This window comes from Theobroma cacao, chromosome 5 (assembly GCF_000208745.1).
Source record: "Theobroma cacao cultivar B97-61/B2 chromosome 5, Criollo_cocoa_genome_V2, whole genome shotgun sequence".
NCBI classification, from domain to species: Eukaryota; Viridiplantae; Streptophyta; class Magnoliopsida; order Malvales; family Malvaceae; genus Theobroma; species Theobroma cacao.
This window is the reverse complement of record NC_030854.1, coordinates 27,630,261-27,645,248: the sequence shown is the minus strand read 5'-3', so window position 1 is coordinate 27,645,248 and position 14,988 is coordinate 27,630,261. Positions and strand designations below refer to the sequence as shown.

The window sequence follows — 14,988 nt, the reverse complement described above, 5'->3', positions numbered from 1 at the left end:
GAGATACCCCAAATGCGACACCAATTAGCCCAAATTTTCCAACTTTGAGTGCATGAGAAGACAAGATGATTGACAGTTTCAATTTCAGTGCAACAAAAACAACGAAAAGCAGAATTAGGAGAAATAAAACCTCTTTTTAAGAGTTCGAATTTGACAGCAACTCTGCCTTTAAGAATAATCGAGCAGAGAAATTCAACTTTTGGAGGGGCAAGGCTTCCCATATGACTTTCCAAATTCACTTATTAATCAAATTCCCAGGAGAGATGCTTTGACAGTAACTTTTGGAAGAGTACATACCATTTCGGGATCCCTTCCAAATAACTCTGTCTTTCAAATTTCTAGCAGGAACAACCTCATTTATTTTCCTAATAAAGTCAGGCCATTATCTCTCTTCCCAACCGAATAATCTTCTTTTTAATTGAATGTTCCAAGTCCATTCCTCATTGTGCCAAGACCCAAAATCACTTATGGTACCATGTTTATTTTAAGCAAGTGCAAATATGCGTGGGAACCCAATTTTGAGAGGTGAGTCCTCTAACCACCCATCGTGCCAGAAAGAGATATTATGCCCATCTCCAACAATGAAACTTAATCCTGCGTGAATAGAATTGAAATGAGTATTAGAGGGGGAAAGGGGGGAGGTGATGTTGCGCCATACATGAGAAATTCTAGAATTGACGCCCGCGCTTGGGATAAGATTGGTGGAGTAGTAACCAACTTTCTCAGCAATAACACTTATCCACTAACTATTAGTTTTTAGTCCATACCTCCATATCCATTTATTCAAGAGAGCTCTGTTTTTCACGCCTAAATCTGTAATTCCAAGACCACCATATTCCTTTGGACAACAGACATTTTCTCAGTTAACCCAATGAATTTTCTTCTTACCCTTTGAGGCACCCCAAGGAAATCTCCTTTGAAACTTATCAAGTTCGTTTTTAACTGTGGCAGGAATCTGAAAAAGAGACATAAAATACAGCGGAAGAGAAGATAACACAGATTTCAAGAGAGTGATTCTACCTCCACTTGAAAGGAGATTGGCTTTCCACCCTGCAAGCCTTGACTCAAAACGATCAACCACAGGTCTCCAGATGTTTACAGAATTAGCCTTAGCACCCAAAGGGAGGCCCAAGTAGGAAGTGGGAAAATGGCCAATCTTGCAAGCAATAGATTCTGCCCACTGATTTAAAATCGTGTTCTCCGCCTCCACAACATAAAAAACACTCTTTTAGAAGTTGATTTGCAAGCCGACAATCAGTTGAAAACACTTTAAGATTCTTTTAATATTGACTAAATCCCCAAAGTTCTTTCTACAGAAAAGAAGAGTGTGCTTATTATTAACTTGCAATTTGGCATTTGCAAGATTTCTTGCCTAAATCATTTGTTTACAAGCACATTTGCTTGATTAAGTAATCAAGACTAATTGTTTTGACAATATTGGTTAATTTACATCTTAAGCCTTTAATGAATGTTGCATATTACTTAGAATAACTAACATTTTAAGAGGTACGATACCATGTAAATCTTTGTCTTAGAATAACAAACCATTTGGCAAGAAAAATTGCTTCAAAATAGGGCCTTTTTAAGAAACTAAGCTGTGGGTATAGATAATTGACCCAAAGGTATCAATACCATTAACATAGAATGCCTTCTGGGTATTTTATCCACTAAATTTTGGCACCTCCTTTAAGAGTATTGATACTTTTCATTAGGTATCAATACCTTCCCTTGAGGTGTCGATGCTTCTTACCAAAAATGCCTTTTAGGGCATTCTACTTCCTATGTATTGATACTTATTCAAGAGATATCGATACTTCATTCATCTTGCCAGATTTTGGGCCAATTTCTAGCAATAACAAGTCTAAACAACATCCGAGCAATTAGATAACATAAAGTCTCATAAAAAATTCACTAAGACAACACTAATAATCCATGGACAACATTCCATTTCAAATCTTAACTTAGGATTAAATCTTTCCATCAATCTTGTATTTCAATGCATAAGGAAACCATCACAAAGAACGTACATCACACCATCCTCAACATTAATTCTATAGTATAAAACTTCATCCAATTACATGTATACAACACAATTAAATCATGAAACTACATTCAATTTCCATTCCTAACATAAGATTCCATCTTTCATTTAAATTTGCATTCTAGCACATGAAACCACATAATCATAGTTATATATTAAGGGTGTACTAACCCAAGGGATAATGGTATTTTTGCCCCACTATATCGACAATATTAATGAGTGGTATTTCAACCCCATTTCTTAAGCAATATTAATGAGTGGTATTCTACCCCACTTTTTAGGCAACATTAAAGGTATTTAACCCATGAGTAGATCTGGCAATTTTGTATATGACATGGTAACACGACACGAATTTAAGAGGGTTTGGGTTCAAACTAATAATGTTTCGTGTATTAATCATGTCGACACAATTAGGACACTAATAAATCATATCTGAACCATGTCAAACTCTCTTAACTAGTCTAAGACACGATTAGTTAATCGTGTTATCATGTATCCATATAACCTGTAACCTGTTTGTTATCCATTTATTTAATTGTATTCACATGTTGTGCAGACATGTTTAGTACATAGTTAAGACCCATTTATTAATCCATATAAATACAAATATTTTTATAATAATTAAGATTCATTGATATTGGATTTTATTAAATTTAATAAATGTTATGATATTTATAATTTTTTATTATAAATTTGAATAATAGAATTATATTTTAATTGTACATATTTTAATTTAATTATTTTAATTATGTTAATTGTATTAATCATGTGTTAATTATATCAATCGTGTTAATCATGTAAATAGGTTATAATTCATTCTTGAAGAGATTCTAGGAGGGAGAGGCGTAATTCAATTTGTTAATTTTATTTTCGTTGCATTTTTATTTGTATATAATGCATGATTAGCCCTTACCCAACATAATAGTCTACATAATTATTAATACCCTATATTTACACAACACAATTAAAGTACAAAAACACGAATTGCCAAGTCTACCTATGAGGTATTGTTATTTATGTCCCGCTACTTAGGCAATATTAGTGAATGGTATTTCAAACCCACTTTTTAGGCAATATTAATAATGGTATTTTTGTCCCACTTTCTAGGCAACGTTAATGTGTATCCAATAACACATTAATAACATTTATCATCAACTTTAATCTCTATTTCAATTATAATCACCATCATCCTTTGTCATTGTCATGAACACCTCATGTTCCATACTATCAACCACATATCCTAGCATACATTAACAAATTATCAACATCACATTCCATACATATTCATACACACTTCACCTTACTATGGTAAACTCATTAAATTCCTATGCCATTTCAAAAATAGGAGTTCCATCATTATTATCATGTACGCATATATTCATGTACATCAAACAAGCCCAAAGCCATCGTTTCCATGTCCATATACATGAGTCGTCTCAGCCTCAATATTTCAAGGGTAGGCACATAATCATCCCTTTCCACATTCAATTAACCATTTATCATTTCCATACCTATAATGCCATTCTAATTTTTTTTGGAGAAAAACATTTTGAAAATGCTTGCCACCATGCATAAAACTACATCTATACCTAGATATACTTACATAGTATACTTATATTTGCAAACTCATTTAAATTATTAGATTTCAACTTCAAACATCTTAGTAACATGTAATTCATCAAATCATCATTCAAGAAAGCAACATTTAAAGACACATGTTTTACAGATATCAAATTACTTTGAAAACACCATATGAACTCACCTAAAATGCTCGTTTTTGCTAACACACAATCTACACATCAACACCTCACTCCAAATCGATTCTTAGAGCTTCAACCAACCCTATAATATTCAACATTTATAATCAACTCAACTTTAAGCTATCAATCCCATAATTTGAAACTAAGCTAATATAAACCCTAACTTAATCTCATTTTAATCTAACTTTCAACCCTTAATCTACTATCCCAAGGTGAACCATACTATAAGCACTCAAATCCATATCTTCTTTACCTTGATGAGCTTGTAATGAGAGAAACAAGTGGAAATGCCTAACCTTTAGAGAGAGAGAAATGAAGTCTATTTTAAAGGAAGAAATTAGAAGTGATAATCATAGATTTCCAAATCTAAAGTGTTGAAATCTTATCCTTGCTGCTCAAATATGGAAAATCAAAGTTGGAGTTACAGGGAATGGTAGTTTGTAGAATGAGAAAGAAAAAGAAGTTGGGAGTTAAAAGAAAAAAGAAAGAAAGCATGAAGTTACAGAAAATAAGGTAAAAGGGTCGGCTAAATAAAAAGGAGTAAGGCTTAAAATAGTCAAAAGAGACAAATTTGGATAAGATTATTGTTTTACCCCTTTTCATTATGTGAAACGATGGTCAATATCGATACTTAGGGCTTATGAATTGATACTTTTCATTCTAGGTTTCAAGTATCGATACTTTTTTCGAAGGTATTGATACTTGCTATAAAGAATGTGTTTTAAAGGCTTTTTGGGCATTAGGTATCAATGCCTCCTTTGAAGGTATCGATACTTTCTTCACATAATGCTATTTTTCTTGTGAAATGCACCCATTTTGGTTTCTGTCTTCCTCTTTTCTTTCAAATAATCTCAATAACTTGAAAAAATATGGTTTTTCAAGGAAAAATCTTATAAATATTCGATTGAATAAATATTTCACAAGCTAACTAAGGAATTTACCACTTTATCCTTACACTGCAATGCGAGGTCTCACAATATTTGTGATAATTACACATTTATTTGAAAATTTTAGTAATTATATTGATGCTTCATGGAAAATATCATTGCACTTTTCAGATAATTAAGTTGTTACAATAATTAAATTTTCTTACCTTAATTTTGATCTTTATTGTTAGGTATCTTAATTAATTCCTACTTTAAAAAAATTATTTAGTGTGTTTTGTAATCACATATTTTAATTCTCATATTGTTATGATCAACTTAATTTAAAAATTATATAATCATAGAACATAGAGTGACTATGACCTCTTTATGCCCAAAGGGGCTGAGACTTGTTATAGTATTTAAGTTAGATAGCACAACTTGCTTATTTGAATTAGTACCCTAATTGCTTAACTAATGTTGTAATTAAGCATATCAAATTGCATAGTCTCCTCGTTTATGTCTATAAATCAATCAAAAAAAGAAAAAACACTATCATTTGGGATACATGTAGATATCACACTTGGAAATAGATGCTAGAACAAAATTGATGATTATTAAAGCTTTTGTCCTGATAACATCGTGTTGATGCAAATGGATTTTAGATGGAATTCAAAGAACCGAAAAAATTTACTCCAAGGTGGGCCTTTCAATAGACGCTATCTTCAAGATTTATTTCACTCACACTACTCGGTATGTAAAAAGGGAATTATGAGAATATCCTTAAGGATAAAACGAAGTCAATATCTAACTTCATCTTTCCGCTTTACGAGAGTAGACTGCTAGATACATTGAGGATTTGCAAAGTTGTTTGGCCTTAGAGTCTACTTTCTATAGCAAGTAGATTATAAGAAATTTGAATTCCTTTGATAAATGATGAGAACTCAAGTGTTTATATTTATTTTTACAACATAACACTTTTATCTCTCTTGATTTTCTACTCTTGTCTCATTTGTTTTTCGGTATGTCAAAATGGTGGGCAGAAAATAAGGGTGAACAAATGGGTGGATTTAGTGGTTTGGTCCACCATTTCTAAGGACCAAATGGATCAATCATTTTTTAAAAACCGATCAAAATCGTCCAAATATAATGGAAGACCAAACCAACCAAACACAGAATTGGTTTGGTTGGTTCGGTTTTGAACCAATGGACTAAAATTTTATCACATTTTTTTTACAATTTATAATATTAAAACTTATAAACTTCATCCATAATTATATATATATGAAATTAATAATATAACTTATATGTTATAATATTTTATATCAAAGTTTGTATAAATAATAACTAATTATAAACAATATGTTATAAAATCTAAGGAGAGAGCTAATAAACTTATTAAACGTAATTATGTAAATAAAGTTTATTGTAAGTTATAGTAATGCTTATGTATAAATTAAATATATATATAATATATTACATTATTATATATATAAAATTAATGGTACAAATTATATGTTAAAATGTTTTATATAATCATATAAATAAAGTTTATTATAAGTTATAGTAATGCTTATGCATATGTATATATAATATATTTATATAATTATATATATATATATATATATATTCATACCATTTTATATTACGAAACATTACTCAGGTGTAATAATGATAACATATTAATACGTATGATATTTACTATCTTATTGTGTATTATTAACATATAACTTATATCATTTAAAATATATAACTTGTAATTTCATATTAATACAAATTTATAAATAAATAAATATATATAACTAATATTAAATTACTATGATTATGATTTGTATACGTAAGTACAATTCTCCCTAATATATTTTAAATATATTATTAATTAAGTTACTATCAATTCTTCTTAATATATAAAAAAATATTATATATATGACTAGATATATAAATATATAAAAAATTAGTTTGATTTTTTGGATGGATTGGTCCAAAAATTTTAATACCGAACCGATCAAAAAATCGATTGGACCAATTGATCCAATGGACCAATTAGACCAAACTATTTTACCTAAATCGCATTTGGTTTGGGTGGATAATTGGTCTGGATTGGTTTTGCTCACCCCTAGCAGCAAGTCCCTTATATAGGCTTGCAATTGTCTCTTTTCAATAAAGTGTCTCTTCTCAAGGACACAATTCTTTTATCAAGGTACTACTTTATCTTAAAGATACCTCTACATTTTACAAGACACGTCATTGGATAAAGGTATTGTTTTAATTGTTTCAATAATCATTTTATAAAAGGACAATAATTCATACCATAAGACATAGCTTTTGAGTTATAATATGAAAAGATAACTTTTCATATCAAATTCTCGAGTTGTGGTATTTTCAATTGTCTTATAACTTTTGAATTTAGAAGTGTTTTTTCATCATGTCATTTTTTCATCAGATATAACTACTCACATGAAAAATCCTCTTATAATCCAATAGTCATATTATATGACATAATCTTTTATTTTGAAAAAACACTAACACATTGCGACTAAAAGAATAATGACAAAAAATTATTTGTATTTTTTGGTTTTTGGAAATATTTTGGAAATACTTTGTTGATTGAATTTTCTCACTAAACATTGACTCTTTTATTTTTTTTAGCCATTTTTTTCTTACTTCTCTATATGCTTTTAGAAAATTAATGCATTTTTTATTTTTTATAACATTTGTCTAAATAATTTTTTTTTTACAATTCTTTCACTCGCATAATGAGTATGCATAGAATTCGTTCTTACAAATCTACTTTGGATAGAGAAAACTAGGAGTAAAAGAAATTTAAGCAATAAACAAGGAAAATTATCTTATAAATCAACAGTGAAGTTTATAAAAATTAATAAATAAATAAATTATTAAACGGACATATAGCAAACTATCAAACTTGCTTGTGCAATTTGAAAATTCTACCATTGATATATAAAATAATAATTATAATAAATTATATAAAAATGCATTAGCAAATTATAAATAATTAAAACGAAAATAAAAGTAGTAGCTTTAGCTTAGCTTCCAACGGTCAAAAGAAGTTTAAAAAACCCCCAGCTGGTTTGCTGTTTCTCCCCTGACGTTACTAAGTCACAAGGCTCACAACAGCTCTTTCTTTCTTCACTATTGCTCCTTTAGAAACCTCTTTCCTACCTTCAGTTTCGACAACTTTACAAGCTTCAGGAGTCTTAAGCACCAGATCAAACCTTATTCGATCTTCTTATTTCTTTTGTTTTTCCTCTTCAATTCTTTATACATCAACTTTGCATATAATTTTACAGTTTCTAACTCGGTTTTGTTTTCCATTTTTTTTCTTTTTCTATCTTCTGGGGTTGGAGAATGGAGCATGAAAGCATAGACTGGAACAACATCGAATCGATATTCGAAGAAGATGACACATACGAGAATATCAATGCGCCTAAATGGGTTGATCTTTCTGCTCCATGTGAAACTATGGATGATGAAGCCTGGTTCTGCAAACCTGGTACATACAAGTGACGTTGAACTCTGTTTGGTTTCTAAGAAAATTTCATGAACCCGTATTTTAATGTTTTAAGAATAGCAAGTTTCTTTTCACGGGGCTTCTATCTCGCCTAAGAAAGTTTGTTGTTTTTCTTTACAATTGTTTGTAATTCATGGAGGCTGCAAGCATCCCAAGAGTGCAGAAGATTATCTTAAATCAAAGCACTACTCTAAGGTTCCATTTCATTTAAATTATTTAAACTAGGCTTTTTGTTTTTCATTTTAATCCACTGCTTCAATTTATGAAGTTTCCTGATTTGCTTTTCTTTTTTCCTTCTTTTTCAGGTGAAGTTGCTAAGGTCTATGACTATATCTGAAATTCTTCCTTTCAGGGATAGAACTCGCAGGTATAAAGTGTTCAGCAGCAATTTTCTAAAATTAGAAACAACAATGAAATCAAAGATTTTTACTTTAAACTTGAATGTTAATTTGTTTTGACAGTTAATTTAACTAGTAAATCATCTTTGTTGCAGAGAAGCGAAGGCTAAAAATGGAGAAAAAGGGTCTAAATCTGCAGAAAATGTAAATGAAGACAATGAGAACAGGAACCCAAACTTATCTACTCCACCTCTAAGAGCCAAGACTATGCCTAAGAAATTGGCAAAGAAATCATCTATGGAGGAGAAAACTCAGTTGGATGATTTAAGAGACAATTCAGCGAAGTCTGATAAGAAGCGAGGTTTAAGGAGTACCTTCTCCGCGCGTAATTTGGTAGCAGGACGAGAAATTTTAAGTCAGATAACAGAATTCTGCGCTGAATTGAAGAAAATGGCAAGGAAAGGTTCAAAAAAAGGAGCACCAGAGAAGGCTCCGAATGGTGTTTTGGGTGAATTGAAGGAGAGGGTAAGAGAAAGAGAGAGGATGCCTCTGCTTGTGGTTAAAGAAAGCAAGTCTAAAGAGCATGTGTAAATGAAACAGGGGAAATAGAGAATTGTTATTGAACAAGCATTAAAAAGTTTTGTGCCAGTAGGACCTAGTTGCATTGTTATTTTTTTTTATGTTTTTTCATCAACAGGTAATCTTGGACTGATTTTGTGACAAATTCTCTAAGAATAATACCAAGCCATGATTTTATCAAGTTCTGTATACAATTCTGTCAACTATAAATTTACTTCATCCTTGAAATTTCTCATCCTTTTCATTGCAAACGTTTCCTGTTTCCTTTTGCAAAATCTCAAAATCCTGCTGCATTGGATACTAGTAACTTTTGTCAAGGTCATTTCTAAGAAATTTGTTCACCACTGATTTTCCTGTACATCTAGCATCAGCGTAAATGTTTTAAAGGTAGATCATTGTAGCCATATGCAATTATGTTGGTACAAATGAGGTTTAGATGGAATTTAATAAATCGGTAAAATTGACTTCAAGGCAAGCCTTTCTAAAGATGATATTTTAAGACTTATTTCGCCCCCACCACTTGGTATGAAAAGAAGAATTATACAAATAGCCTCAGAAATACAATGAAGTTAATATTTAACTTCATCTTTGTACTTTATTAGAGTAAACCACTAGATACACCCAAAGATTTGTAAAGTTATTCAGTCTTATAATTTACTTTTTGTAGCAACTAGATTATAAGGAATTTGAATTCTTTTAATAGATGATGGGAACTCAAGTGTTTGTATTTATTTTCAAAATATACCACTTCTATCTCTTTTGATTTTTCTGCTCTTATCTTATTTATTTTTGGTGTGTCGAAATGGTTGGCAGTAAGTCCTTTATATAGGGTTGCAATTGTTTCTTCTCAAGGGCACAATCCTTTCATTAAAGCATTTTTTTTTTTGTCTTAAAGACACTTTTGCATTTTGTGTCATAACGTATAAGTCCTAAAACTCAGTAGTTTGACATAAAAGGAGTCGTCATCAATCTGTTTTTTTGTTTAGGTGCGATTGACTACCTAATTTAATCTATTTTTCTAATGAGGTCTTAGGCTTGACTTAAGTTCATTAAAAAAATAGGTTTCGGTCTAAGAAACTGATTAGGTTCGAAAGCACAATTATGTATTAGGAAGGGATTAGCACCCTCACAAAGCCCATTCAAAATGATACCTAATTAATTATGTGTTTTCTTTTTAGCCTTAATAAATTAATTTATTTTGATATCCTAGTTTATTTCCTTTAATTATTTCTCCAATTCATTTTTATAAATAAAATGTCCTTTAATATTGAAAATTCTTCCTAAATTCCCCAACCTTTTTGGTAAAATTTAGAAAGATTTTCTCACCTAAAATTTTTTAAGAAAGTTATCCTTTATAACATTCTCAAATTCCATCATCGGAGGACTTTCATTTATTTTATATCAAACATTCATTATGAAATTATATTTACAAAACCTAAAGTATTTATTTATTTATGTTCTTATTAATTATTTATAAATAAACCATTTTGGTAAAAATATATGGGATTACCCCCCAACCCTTATGGTAAGGTCCCATAATTATTTTTACTCTTTAAATTTTAAGAAAAATTACCCTTTACAACTTTCCTTAAAAATTCCATTTAAAAGATTTATTTTTAAATAATTGCAAATCTTTACTATTTTTATTTTTATAACTTTATTCTACCAATTATGGTGATAAAAATTTCATTTTAACCTAATTATGGCCTAAAACAAATTTTGTTTTTATTAATACCAAAAACAAAATAAATTACAAAAAAAATATAAATAAAGTAAGATGAATGTTGAAGCCATGCTTGCTAGATGGAACAAAAATTGAAAGGGATTAGGCCTTGTCTAATGCAATCCACAATTAAGTAATCCAAAGACCCAAATGAAATAGGATTGGACAATAAAGTAACCAACCTAACAACCAAAGCAAGCCTCAGTAAGTTAGGCCAGAGCCAAGAACAAGCCAAAATATTTGAGTTTCCTTCCTCCCTCTCTCTCAAACGTTTTTTTTTTCTTTCACCAAGACATCATCGGCCGTTGCACTCTCCACCGTTGACTGCCATTAACCGATGTCGAAATCTCATTGAAATTCACCCCCAAAACCCTTTCAAGCCAATCTATCTTTTAATCGGACTTGTTTTCTCTAAAACTTCCTTGAAATTCCTAGATCTAAATCTAAAAATTTCAAAACCCAAAAAACCAAGAACACTTTTTTTTTCTCACTTTTCTTCTGTAATTTTTTTCTTTTTTCTTCTCCCCTAGTGCTGTGTTTTCTTTGGGTTTTTATAGGTGTTTTTTTAGAATCTTGATTTAATTGTGAATCTTTGATTTTGTTTTATTTTGTGGGAGGGGTTTTTTGTATAAAATCTTTCAATTTGTGGGATGATTTTAGGAATTTCATTGATCTTTTTTCTTTTAATTTTCCCTTCCTTTTTGTTTTTTTTGTTAAAATTTTTTATTTTAATTTGCTTTCCTTTTTTGTTTTGTTTGATCTTTGTTTATGTATTTTTGCCCTACTGTTTTTGTTTATGGGCCTACCAACCTAATACCATTTCCTTATTTAATTTTGATCCATTTGGATTATAAACCCATCATTCCTAAGGCCCAAAAATTAATCAATATAAAAATAAAAAATAGACCAAAAATAAAATAAATAGAAAAGAAGAAGAAAATAAATAAAGAAAGTTAAATCTCAGACAAATATGATGTCTACCTTTTGTAAGACACAATTTTTGGATAAAAATATTGTTTCAATAATAATTTTATGAAAAGTCAATCATTCATTCCACAAGACATAATCTTTAAGCTGTAATATGAAAAGATAACTTTTCATATTCAAACTCTGGAATTGTGGTGTTTTTCAATTATCTCATAATCTTTGAATTTAGAAGTGTTATTCCAAGAGACATAATTATTCATATGAAAAACCTATCTATAATCCAATAGTCACTCTATGTCACATAACCTTTTATTTTGAAAATACACCAACAATTCCCAACTATTTTCAAAATTTCTAAATACCTACAACTTTAGTAATCTTGTGCATAAATGAAGGTATTCTGCAGATTTGAGCCTTCATTTAGTGAGTATGGTTGGTTCTGGTCTGAATTGAGTGTTTAACCAAATATTGAACTATCGATTCTTCACTTGACTAGTCGGGCCACTAAACCACACAAGCTTTCTTGCTTACTTTGTATTTAGTTTTGTCAACATGTTTTATGGCCATGTGTTTTGTATCTATTCATAAGTATTGTCAAAGTCAATCTTTTAGCTCCTAAAAGCTGCCACACTTCCACACCCATTAGTAACCCCATCGGAAATACCTTGTAATAATAATACTTCAATATATACATGTTATGGGTCTATTAAAAACTTTTTGTTCAACTTTACCTTACACATTACGAAAATCGAGCACTATACACCTTGGGATGGAAAATATAAATTAGTGTTTGCAATCATTCACATGGTAGAATGGTCAATACCAAGACTTGCAGGTCAATCACAAGCATCAAGGTAAGCTCTTACCATTGGAGATTTAGCTGATAGGCTTGAAGCCCATCACTCTTAAGGCTTTTATTACCAAGTTTTTGTTAAGGTCTTTATTACCAAGTCCTTTTTCAGACCTTTGATAAACAGATCTACTAAGTTTTCACGAGACCTCACATAATTTATAGTGACTATACCATCCCAAATTTTTTATCTTACAATGTTATGTAAAAGTTTAATATATTGACTTTTTTCATTGTATGCTTGATTATATGCTTTTGATATCATTGTTTCATTGTCACAATGTATCAAGATTGATGCCATTGGTTTAGGCAACAACGAAATTTCATAAGGTAAATCTTTCAACTATTCCACTTCTTGGGTGGCAGATGCTAAAACAATAAATTCAGTCGCCATAGTAGAGTACGTTTGACAAGATTGTTTCTTAGAACCTCATGAAATAGCAACCCCACTAATTGTAAAAATCCAACCAGTTGTAGAAGTATGATCTATTTTATTTGAGTTCTAACTAGCATCTGTATTCCTTTTTAAAACAGAAGGAAAACCCAGATAACAAATGTTATAATTTATGGTACTCTTTAGTACCTTAAAGCTTTATGAATAGCATACTAATGTTCTTTACTTGGATTACTTGTAAATTGGCTTAGCATCCCAACTGCAAAAGCAATGTCCAGCCTTATACACACCATAGCATACATTAGGCATCCAATGACCCTTACATATTCATTTTGTGCTATTAGCTTGTCCTTGTTGGATACTAGCTAACCTTAGATTAGAATCATAAGGCGTAGACATTGGCATACAACCTGACTTACCATACTTCATTACAATCTTTTCTATGTAATGAGATTGAGACAATGTCAGGCTATTATTGTCTCTCATTATTCTTATACCAAGAATAATATTCTTTAACAAGAACTTTTTTGTGTCTTCCGCTTGTTCCAAGTAGGTACCAAATATTAACATGTCATCCACATATAGACAAATGATGACACATTCACCATTATTGAACTTACTATAGACACATTTGTCACATTGATTGATCTTATAGCCATTAGCTAGCACAACTTCATCAAACTTTGATGTCATTGTTTAGGTGCTTTTTTTAATCCATACAAGGACTTTACAAGCTTACACGTATTCCTTTTTTCCTCAATTGACAACATTGTACCTTAATGTACAATCGATATGTTAAATTAATATATCAATGTATATGTTCACATAAGCACCATTGTATCTTTATTGCACAATAAGAATGTCATGTCAAAGATATTGAACATCTATGTTGCACCATTATACCTTTGATGATAAAATAGTAATACACCATATATCAAGATGTTAAATTTTCATATTGGCACCATTATACCTTTATATATAATAGGAAGGCCACATGCCCATTTATCACATGGACCTTGATGGTATTCACTTATTGACATCGTTATACCTTAATGTACAATAGAAATGCCACATGTCCATTCCTTGTGTCTTCCATTATATGGACATTCATCAACTCAAGATGGTTTACTTTAGGATCTTTATCCTTCTCATCTTGTTTGTGACTTCATCTTAGTTGCAACAATCTTCTTTTGTTCTAAGATGATTACCAAGATCCTCAAGAGACATCTTCTTTTTCTTATGCTTTAGAGTTTTCTTAGTGTCTCTCCATGACGGGAGGACTATGTCAATTATGGAAGACATAATAATATCTTCATCTATATCAGTACCATATATGAATATAACAAAATCCTTCTTTCAAACCAATATATGTTTTCTATACAAATCAAATACAATATCATGCATATCGACAAGGAAAGAAAAATTATCTTGTAATCTGATAACGAACCATTTTGTCACTTTCTTTGTCACTTTTAAATGGTCCAACTTTCGTCAACGAATAAAGTTTTCTCCTTCAAAATGGTCTAGCTTGACAATGTTGGTATATCACTTTTAAAGAAGCTATTGAATTCCAACACCATGAAAAATAAGTCTTAAAATTGTTAGTGCAAATAGGATTTAGATGAAATTCAAAGAACTAACAAATTTGACTTCAAAGTAAGCCTTTTAATAAACATTTTTTAAAAAACTTATTTTGCCGCCACCACTCGATCTGCAAAAGAAAAATTTTACGAATAGCCTTATTGATATAATGAAGCTAACATCTAATGTCATGACCCGAAACTCCCATCGAGCCCGTGACAATCGCCGCGAAGCCTCGACAGACATTCTTCCCCCGAATGCCTTTCGAGACCTCGCAAGGCTTTCGTACCAGTTTTTCCATTTCTCTCTCTTTTTTTCTTTTCTTTTTTTTTGAAAAATAAAATAAAATAAAAATATTAATTAAAATAATCTATTTTAATGTAAAACAATATATATATAT

At 30.5% G+C, this 14,988-nt stretch overlaps 1 protein-coding gene across 1 annotated transcript; it reads left to right on the top strand.

The window, feature by feature from the left end:
• On the top strand, positions 6,833-9,294 carry LOC18599014. The gene is made up of 5 exons (XM_007028783.2): positions 6,833-6,864; positions 8,033-8,178; positions 8,336-8,391; positions 8,502-8,563; positions 8,690-9,294. Exons 2-5 carry the CDS (start codon positions 8,034-8,036, stop codon positions 9,123-9,125), a joined length of 699 nt encoding a protein of 232 aa, XP_007028845.2. The 5' UTR covers positions 6,833-6,864; position 8,033; the 3' UTR covers positions 9,126-9,294.